General features: G+C 39.3%; 1 protein-coding gene across 1 annotated transcript in view; it reads left to right on the top strand.

The window, feature by feature from the left end:
- Positions 1-8,839: 8,839 nt before the first annotated feature.
- CDHR3 (cadherin related family member 3) overlaps positions 8,840-10,924 on the top strand; it is a 30,275-nt gene continuing 28,190 nt past the window's right edge. The window contains 2 exon segments of the mRNA XM_056482062.1: positions 8,840-8,855; positions 8,970-9,172. Of these exon segments, the coding sequence (XP_056338037.1) occupies positions 8,840-8,855; positions 8,970-9,172 (219 nt within the window).

Here is a 10,924-nt window from a genome sequence, read left to right as displayed (position 1 = left end):
CACTATTTGCAGCTTTGGAAGATTTGATTACTTAACTGATTTTGATTTTCCAATTGCTTTTGAAAATCAACCACTGTTTTGAATCTGCTCCAGATGGGCAATGACTGAAAATTGTTATGATCTGGCACGTATTTGGTAGCGTAGATAAGAGAGTTGATGGCCTCATTAAAAGTATCTCAAACATATGTGCTGATTAAAAACCCCCTCATCTCAGGCTCAGCAGGGTTTTGGCTGAAGGGAACTGAGCTGCACTGTCACCCCTAAGGGCCCTTTCTGGCATGATAACAGGAGGAACTGCTGCTGCTTCTGTGTGAGTACAAGTGTCCCCACAACCTGAATGAGAGTCACATAACTGGGATCATGGGGTTTAGAAATCTGAAAGTAGTACTTATTTTTTCCACCAACAGGTCCTCAAAATTATTGCCTAGCTGGTTAAAAAATGGTACAGAGAGACAGGCACTGAAGGTTCAAAGGCTCTGAACATCAGAACCAGACATCCCAAACCCCCCTTGTTGTCTCTGCAAAGAAACAGATGTTTCAAAAATACATTACTTCCCATCCTAAATGCAATAGCTAAAGCTGGTCACACTAGTTGTGCCCTAGTAGGTGCCTCTTTGTTTCCTAAAGAAGCCTATGGTGACCATAGGACAATAACTTATACAGGTCTGTGTTTTAGAAAATTTAAGGCAGGCAAGATAAATCACATCCTCAACTGCATCCCATCATTCTGGCAGCTACTGTGAGAATATTTTGCACTTTTTTCACAACCTCAGAACAACAGAGCAGGGTCTTTCCTCTAAAGTGTATGACTCAGCTCACAAAACACAGTCATTTTTTTAAAGAAAATGTACTATTTCTAATAACAAGCCTGGCAAAAACACTGACCAAAATGATATTCCTGGTTTTAGGATGCTTTGTAACCATTGCCTGCATGAATTAAATTATTCTTTTCTGTTTAGACAGCTGGATTTCTGTGTGGCACTAGATGGCAATATTCCCTCAGCTCCTGCAATGGTCAGGGGAGCCGTACACAGCAAAGGGACAAATCCTGACCTTATTTCCTTGTTATCACCCACGTAGCTCATATTGTAACAGCCAGGTTTTATGTGACTAAACTCAATCTGGGCTGCAGGGCTTTTTAAAATCTCTGTGCATTCATCCACCTACCTTTACAGCTTCATAGTTCTCTGTCAAAACATTTATTGGACACTGGTTTACTGTGTGGGATCTTCTGTTTCATTAAGGAAGCTGTTATGGTCTCAGGCTGTTCTATGATGTTGATGCTCAAATCCACAAGCAAGAAATCTATACATCTGGAATATTGCACTGGTTTCCTGCTGCCTTTTGTGTATTAATGTAGTGGCAGATTCAGTCAAGTCATTACTCAGATAGAATATTGCATCATGTCAATTGTAAGTGGGTTATTTTTTCCACTCATGTTTGGTTCTCATATAAAATCAGCATAATCTAAACTCAGCAACAGTAAAAGAGTAATTCTGTGTCTGTACCCAGATGGATTTAACCCTAACTTTGTGTGATATTTCTAAAGGTTTTCTCTAGTCAAACAGCTTATGGACAGTAAGGAACAGGGCCAGCAATGAATATTGCCTATCTACTTTCATGATTAAGATTTTTTGCCTTTGTACCACTTTATTGAGGGCCAGGTCTACTGAAATTGCTCCTTTCAAAATCAGGTTTGTCATTGATTTTTGTGAGACCATGATCATTATAATGATTTTCCAATAAGTAAGTACTCTGAAACGAGAGTGGAGAGTAAAATATCCCTCCTTACATACCACACCCCTCTTCTGGTCTGCTGGAGAGCTCCAGAGCCCAGCTGAATATCTCAAAGTTCTTAAAACTGTAAACAAACAAAATTTCACACTGTTAGGAAGTAGTGAATTATTCTTGCTCCTCTTGTTCAAAGGATGGAAGGTGTGGGAAAAAAAAAAAAAAGGATGAACCCATCTATCTCCATGTGAAACTCCACCACTTGAACCTTCACCCCATGCCCAGCCTTTTCTGCTAGTTGCACACTTTTCTGTGGGTTGTTTTTTCAAAGTCAGTAATATTTTATGTGTCCTAAAATGCAAGGTTGCTTTTGCAAAAATAATCAAATCAGCCTTTTGTTGATAAAACAGGCAAGGTATTTCATGTTTCATGATGCAATGGCCTGTTTAAATAATTCTTGATAATACAATAAAATACTAGACTAAATGAAGTGCATCACACCGTGTACATAGAAACCTTAGAGTTTGTGTACCCATGTTTTCCCAGAGCATTCTTTCTTGTTGCACTTGCATCTTTTTCTATTCACAACCTGGTTTATATATTTACCAAACAGCTCAGGTGGCCAAGCAATTACAATAACAAATGTGTAATATGCAGTAAATACTGTGTCATGAGGTACAAAGTATTGCTGCATGGGTTCAGGCCCTCATCCAATAACCAGGAAATGCAGAAAGAAGAGTTAATTGGCCTCAACACATTTTTCACTGTATCTTTACTGGCACTAGAACTTAGTTCATTTTACATGATTAAAATTCAAGTGTTACACATATCTGGTATGGACAAGAGATATAATTTCTTGCAGGCACCAAATGTTCTACATCACAACACAACGTTATCCATCTCAAATCATAAAACACAAAATACTTGTTAGTAACATCTACTTTTAGTTTGTTCTTTCCACTCAGAAATTGTACAGAGGAGTTTTTTAGCTGAGAAATTGAAGGAAATGGTGCACAAGTTTCTGCTGTAGAATGCTAAGGTACTGTTTTAATATTTTAGGGAAGGTTACCAAGGCAGTGGATGGAGAAACTATAATGTTTAAAGGAAAAGGAAATGAAAAGAAAGCCTGACATTCTCAGTAACACAATTAATGAAACAACAATAAGAAATAATCATAAACTGAGGTTGAATCAGGTGTATAAAAATTCTCCTTAGGCTGCTTAATTTTTGGTGAGTGATTACCACAGTAGTAGCAAAACATCTATTTTCCTGTGAGTTGGCTAAAGAGTAGGGAGCCACTACTCTGGCTGAAATAATCATTAATGGGAAAGTTATGTCTTGAGCCTCTGATGTGTTTGAAAAGTAAGAGAACATTTTCTTCATGTAGACAGATTGGAAGTCAATTGAGAATTAAATGCATAGAAAACAATTGAACATTCTGCACCCACCCATTTTGTTATGTAAGTAGATTACTTCTCTGAAGCTGGCCTCTGTTGAAATCCCTCACTTTCCTGAGGACAGGCAATTAGAAGCTTGCACATCAAGTTATGCTCTCTCCCACCTCACAATCCTCACTTCCCATGTTTTTTCTCTCCATATCCCAACCTAAGACCAGTGCATTCTGTCATACTTGCATCTGTTGATCTTTTCCTTGGAACTAGGATTCTTTAATCTCTTGAAAGATGTTGCATCTTCCTCATATTCTCCACTTTATCTGATTATCCAGAAGACCTTTTTTCAGAAGTGCAATTTTGTTTTGCTCCAAAGCACCCAAATAAAGTTGAAAATCATCTTGAAACCAAATAATTACACCCCCCTTTTTTTCTTTTTTTACCTCTTCGTTTGCTCCAAAATTAATGTTCCCTCTATTTTGTCTGAAAACTCCCTAGTTGTATTCTTGCTTGTGTTGCCTTAACCACTCTTCATCTAGTTGCTTTATATTCCCAGGAAGCTCATTCCTGACCTCCTTGCAGTGTAAGTGCTGCTGTTGCTTGACTTGCCAGTGAATTTCTGCCTTGCTCAACTTTTCCTAACTCACCTGTTCCTAACCAGCTCGTGTGCTTTTTTTAACTTGATTTTCAACCTCTTCTGGGATCTCTTTTAATTCTGCTGCCATTTCACTTCATATCTCACAGCCTGGCAGGTTGAATCAGAGAACCACAGAAATCCACTTGGAGGAGATAAGAAATGAAGGATCTAAGGAAAGTAATGAGACCACTGTAAATGACTCAAGGAAGAAGAAAGAACCAGAGCCCTTTCTGCTCACCCTTACTCCACCCATATGAGCTGCTCTCCACACTCTCCTTCCTGCTTGCTGTGCTTGGCTCTCCCCCATCTCCATGGTCACCTTTACAGTCTCCTCACAACATGCTTGAACCATGAGACTTAACAGGAAATACCTGAAAGCCCTGGAGACATATTTAGAGGAAAAGCAGTTATTAACTACTCCATGGGTATTCACTTAGTACCTGAAACAATTACCCATTGCATTTCCAGGTGAAATTGGGGACAGGCTAGCATTTCAAGCATGTGTATATTCCAGATGCCTTTCCCATACACATCTCTCATACTCTAATATCTCTTTATAGTGTCTATATCATAAATAATGTCTGGTTTATGTTTATGGACTTTGAATCCTTACTTAAAGTAAATCTGTGTATGCTGTCAGGAGGAGGGTCAAAACAAAGGAGCTGAGAAATGTATTTATAGGAAGAAAAAATCACCTCATGCCACACCAAAAACAATCCCCCCTCCTCCCTTTCCAGACTAAGGAAAAAAAGAAAGACAGAAAATAAAGGATAAAATCATGACCTCTGAATTCTGGAGAAGGCTTGGCTATTCAGAGCATAGGACAGAATCAGTTCTATCACTGAAAGCAGATACTAAACAAATTTAGAAAAGTATCTGAAAGACAGGTTTCTGTCTTCTTTTCAAGACATAAAGAAACAGGCTTATAATGAGGTAGATTATACATTGCAAGTAAAAAGAGAGAACAAAGCTAGCAGCAGTTTTACAGTGTTCTGGTAATCAGTAGAAGATCACTATACAAGACACCACATTGTACAAGCCTGGTCCATGCCTGTGCACACAGACCTCATCTTTGTGAGGTGTCCAGTCAGATCAAAAGCTTCTTTGTGAACTCAGGAAATGCATATAAAGGGATGGGCAATGATCTGGTAGATAAAGGGGCAGGTTACAATTTTTTGACAAGATAAATATATTTACATTATTATCAGCATAACTAGGTCATTTGAGAGTCAGATTTTCCATACACTTTTTTTTTACTAACATGGAGTCTAGGTACACATTTCCTGGGATAAAGGAAGATCAGCTTCCTTGGTACTACAGGTTGTGTTACCAGATGATATGATGTGGCCACATCCACTTTAGACCATTACAAGGTCCTAGAAGCACTTTAAAATAGATGCAGATTAGCCATCAAATGAGTATTTCTCATGATCCCTACAATCAGTATCTGATGTAGGTATGGTTCAGATCCAATCAGTAAGCTTTACTGGTGCATCTTTTCCAGGTCCATTGTGTCAGCAGAATTCTCCAGGCCAGGTAGGTACCACAGCCTAAGGTGTGAATGCAGCAACCAGAGGCAATGCCTGCCCTGGTGTTAAACTGGCTGCTCATGTTCAGCATGTTCAATTAACATATTCATGCTACACAAAACACAGGAGCATGGAACAGAACTTTCTGAGCTACTGTCAGCTTTCAGTGGGACAACCACAGACAGTCATGCAGAAACATCTAGAGATGCCAGCTTAGATCACAAATCAGTCAGGGTTCTCCACAGCTGTGTTAAATCTGAATCTCAAAATTCTGCCTCTTAGCAGAACTGATAAGCTTGTGCAGAGATGTTGAGAATCAACTAGATGAATCCCTGAGCAACCTGATTTAATTAAGCCTGCTCTGAGCAGGATATTTGACTAGGTGACCTCCAGAGGTCCCTTCCAGGCTCAATTATTCTATGAGTCATTTCTGATGCACCCATATTGCATCCAGTTCCACTATTAGTGTCACTTCTCTCCTATGCTCCATGAAATAACACTAGGACTGCCCATAATTAAAAAAAGTGTTGGTTGTATTGTGGGCTAGCAAGTTAAATACCTAATCTAAGGGAACCAGTGCACTTCTGTGGGGTCCATGCTGCTCCTGAGACAGCTACACCAAGGCTGTATCATGTACACATGCCTCACCTCCAAGTATGTAGTATGTGTGGCATGAGTGATTCTCTGGTAGTCAGAAAAATAAGAAACTGTCAGGTTCTTGGTTTGGGTAAAAAAAACCATGAGTATTTAATCATGTGTGAAGTGTGTGAAGAGAACACCTCTTGGCCAGAGTGGTGAAAGCAGCGTGGCATTGCCAGGTTTAAAACATACTAGATTCTCTTCATAATGCTTCACTGAATAAAACAATTATAGTGAAAGGACAATTAGTGACTGCTTTCCCAAGAACAGGCCAGGGCTGTGAACAAAGTGTCAGCAAGGAGCAGTTCCCTGACAAGCAAACAAGCTGATGGTGTTTGGAAACTCCCTTAGAGACACAGGTCCTGTGTTTCATTTCTCACTGCACAACATGAAAAAGAGGAAGAATTTAGGTGGAGCTGATGTAAACTGGGGAAAACATACTGTGATCTTCCTTCAGTTTGCATCCTGGGAACATGAAGAACAGGGTCGTAAAGACAATGAAGAGCAACCTCCTTTTCCTAATTTTGCTGGGAGTAGTATCTGGTAAGAACATGATTTCATTATGCTGCTAAAATTAGAACACTGTTGGCTGTTATACTTTCTCTAGGGAACTTTATAATACATATTTAGGGATCAGACACAGATGGGAAAAATCAAGCAACAATTATTTTCCTACTGAAATAGATTGGGCTCTGTGGTTACAGCTCCATAATGAAGCGAATATGACTCTTTGCTGAAACACTTTGTTGGATGAGGCACTTCAATTCTAATAGCCACTGTTCAGTGTGGCACTGGAGTGGGAAAGGAGGTCAGCTCTCCAAGAAACAATAACTAGTGGTTATATTCCAGTATTTTCCTTTCAAAAAGTGATAACATTTCTCTTTGATAAAGTAAAACAAGCAACCAAACAGGACTAAACAGAATGATACATTCTATTTTTAAGGAAAGAGTGATCAAGTACTGGAATTGCCTGGGGAGGTGGTGGAGTCACCATTCCTGGATGTATTTAAAAAGACTGGATGTGCAGTGGTTTAGTTGAGGTGTTAGGGCGTGGGTTGGACTCGATGATCTTGGAGGTCTCTTCCAACCTAGTGATTCTGTGATTCTGTGAAATTTGTGGACAGCATTAGTAGTATAACATCACTAACTTTGATCAGTGTAATTACATGGGAGATTTACCAATATGAGTATTTGTCCATTAGCAACTTAGTAGATCTTCAAACTGTCTGAAGTCTGGGCACACGAAGCACAGGCATTGCTGTGAGCTACCTGCTCAGGCAGGGTCAATTTTCTCTCAAGGAGCTGTGAGAGTTCTGCCATCCCTCAGTAACCTGCCAGTGGTTTTCCTGCTGTTCCCAAAACTATGATTAGGATATTGGCTGCCACTTTCAGCTTTCTTTGAAAAATAGCATTTTTCTAACCTGCATGGTTGTGGATAGAGAAAATCTTGATGGTGTTACTCAAGCACCCTAAAGACTGGTACATCACTGGTACATCTTGAATATACACAAACTTCTCCAAAGTAATCTCATTATTGTTTTGTCATTGGTAATTCTGATAAATAATGTCTTAAATATCTTCATAAATATTTTGTTCTGCAAAGTAAAGAGGTAAGCAAGGATTTGTGAATATGGAAGGAGAGTTTTTGTAAAATTTGTTGGAAAAAGAAGAAGTCATTTAGATGCAGCACCTAAAATTTCAGTTAAAAATAAAGAGCAAGAGGTAAGAACTTTTGATTTAGAAAGACAAATTCTGAATAAACAGCCAATGAAATCTTTGGAGATAATACAAAAATAGCAACTACTTTCTACATTTCTAAATACTGTAAATTATTTCATTTTTTTATAAATGGTTTCCATTAATGAACTGTGGCTTGATGAGTGAGCTGAATTCATCAAGTACTGTCCACAGGAGGTTACATTCAAAGTTCAGCTCCCTTTATGGAAATGTATCTCCAGAAGCCCCTCTCAGCCCAGCTGTATTTGCACGGGTGATTTTTGTTAATGATATTTCCAGAATCTGCAATAACAGTAATAAAAACTTAGTTCTTCACTGGATCTTGCTCCTGCTGACATAAATCAGTAACATCTCAGCTGAGCACAGTCCTACCAGGAGGTCAGATTGAGCTGTTCAGATTAACTCTTTCAGGCACTTCCTACCTCAGTGTCCCATATCCCAGCCTGTACCTGTAGAGTATCTCCAATGCCATTTTTTCTATAAATGCCAGAGTAATCTCAACTGAATCAGTGACCATGAACCTGCTGTATCTGCAGTGTGGGAGCATGAGAATCACCATGCAGCTGTGGAGGGGCCCTTAGGCTGCAGCTCTAATGGTCTCAGACTAGTTCCTGTAGCATCTTTTCACCTTGCAGCTCTGCAGGAAAAAAAAAAATCTGTTGGATGCCTCAGCAATGTGAGCAGCTTCCATGCAGTTTTGAACCATAGTGTGCTTTTGTGAGCCTGCATCTTCTCCAAAGACTCCAGGTTGCTCTTCCTTGCTCAAAGCAGGAGACATGACAGTACCACTCCTGAAATTGTTAATAACTCACACTACTCAAGAGCCAGGCTTGCACACAGCTGCAGTAGAAAGAATTCGAGCAGGACAATGGAGGAAATAGGTGCTGCAGATAGTGTAGTCCACAAAAAAACATTGCTTCTCTAGTATCTGGGTATGTGTGATTCAAAGTGCTTTTTGATGTAACAGTGAACAGAGGCACTAATTAGTACAGGAGGCAAAATGATAAACTAGAAATGTTTTTGGCTTCTTTGCTTCTGTATAAAGACATATATGAAGGCAAGTGATGCTGTAAAATAATACTTTAACAGTTACCACTCTAGATGACAACACTACAGAACTGAATTACAGGAGAGATGTATTCTTTTGCCATTAACACTGGATTTACTACCACACAATGCCCCCATTCATAGGTAAAAAGAGAGTCAGGGTATTTTGTGTTCCTTTGTGACAGCTCTTGACAAAAATTGTGCACTTGTTAGCTCAAGATTCCCAGAAGTATTTGTACATTCATTTTCATCTTGCAGGAAGAAGAATTCAGCTGCTCAAGGGCTTACCTGCAACATGCACTGTTGAAGAAAACTCAGCAGCTGGTGTTTCAGTCTATAACTTTACTGTGACTGTTTCTCCATTGGCTTCAGAAAGTGTTGCAATTCTTCCTACCATAGTCAATTCGAATCCACTCACGGAAGCTTTTGACATTGAACCAAAAGGAGGTCTTGAATTCGGGGTGAGTTTTAAGTTTAACTTGAATAATTTTCAGTTGTAGGCTGATGTTTCCTGGATTACTTAGCACTGACAGAGCATGGTGTCTCATCTTTTAATCAGAAAAGAATTTTAAATGTAGACTGTGGTAGTATTCAAAAGTGCTGTAATAGATATGACAGATGAATAGCAATAGTAATTATGATTTTTAATTGCATCTAGGAAAAATCAGTCATCACAATAATTCCATTGATTCTGTGATAGAAAAAAAACCTGTGCTTTTTAGAAAATTAGAGGAGGATCTGCTTCTGTTTTGAGATTTTATCCATAGTTTTTCAGCTTAATATGTATGAAGTCACTGTGAAATGAAAGTGCCTTAGTTAAGCCACATACAGCTTCTTTTTTTTCACTCTCACCAAGAATTAAAATTAATTTGTCTCACTTCCAAAATAAATGAATTTGAATCAGATCAGAGTAATTTTTAATTCTGGAAAAAGGCTGTGACACATGAAGAAGTTATCTTGAGGTAAGAAGTTATCACCCTTCCACACATCTGTGACCTGTCTGTATCCATTGCATGCTCTTGTCCTATGGCAAATGCAGAGCAATTTCCATTACTTCAGGCTGATTTTCATTGTTGGATAAATTGGCAAGTATTAGCTCACATTTGTCATGGGCAGTGAGTGCTCAGATGCATGGTAACTTGTCATCCCATTGCAACCTGCTCTTGTGTCTGAGACTGAACACTGACACTGAAGAGTGGCTTTAATAGATACAGATAGAAATGGTGCAGAGTCTTTAAAAGGTGATTTGAATATCCTTTTCTTATCCAAGGAAGTTTGGGTTTTCACAGAATCAATACAACAGCTCTTTCCTTGTTCTCTTTGCTGGTGTTTCTGGGAGAAAATTTGTGAAAGTAAAGCTGTGGCCCTGGGTGGTATTGGCTCATGGATATGATGTGCCTGTGGGGAGCTGCTGTGGCTCCCATGCTCCAGCCTCCCAGCAGAGTACTAAGCTCACTTGTGCCAGATCTGACTGCTAATGCTCCTCAGCCAGGTCAGTGAAATGGCCATAAAACCCCTCAAAAAAGCCCTTTTTCACCTCTGAAGCATAGGGTGGGACTGTACAAATACATGGACTGAGTCAGCTGAAGCAATCACAGAATCATAGAATTATAGAATTATAAATTGTAGAATATGCTGATTTGGAAGGGTTCCTTCAGGATTATCTAGTCCAGCTCCTGGTTCTATATAGGACACCCCAAGAACCACACCATGTGCCTGAGAACATTGTCCAATCACTTCTTTAACTCTGCCAGGCTTGGTGCTGTGACCACTTCTCTGGGGAACCTGTTCCAGTGTCCAGCCACTTTCTAGGTGAAAAAACTTGCCTGATATCTAACCTAAACCTCCCTGAACTCTGCTTCATGCTCTTTCCTCCACTCCTGTGTAACAATCAGAAGGAAATGGATACACCCATTAAACCAGCTTTGCTAACAGAGAAACTATAATGTATATTCCTAATATTTGTTTTGGCATTTTGAATTAATGTGATCCTTTCTGCTGCAAAACAAAATGCAGTTCTTTTCTCTACCTGCTGGCTCCTGTCCCATGTCATCTTTATGTTATGAGGCACAAGAATTTATATTGCTGCTTGTTGGGTGGGACTGAGAAGTTAATCTGGAAGAAAAATAATAGACAAAAAGTCCTTCTTGTTTTTTTCATGGCAAGGATGATGGAGAAATTCTTGTTCTAGCACAGTGCAGGGTGACACAGGG

This window comes from Oenanthe melanoleuca, chromosome 1A (assembly GCF_029582105.1).
Source record: "Oenanthe melanoleuca isolate GR-GAL-2019-014 chromosome 1A, OMel1.0, whole genome shotgun sequence".
Classification (NCBI taxonomy): Eukaryota; Metazoa; Chordata; class Aves; order Passeriformes; family Muscicapidae; genus Oenanthe; species Oenanthe melanoleuca.
Note: the sequence above shows the minus strand (reverse complement) of the source record. Positions and strands in the feature narration are given on the sequence as shown.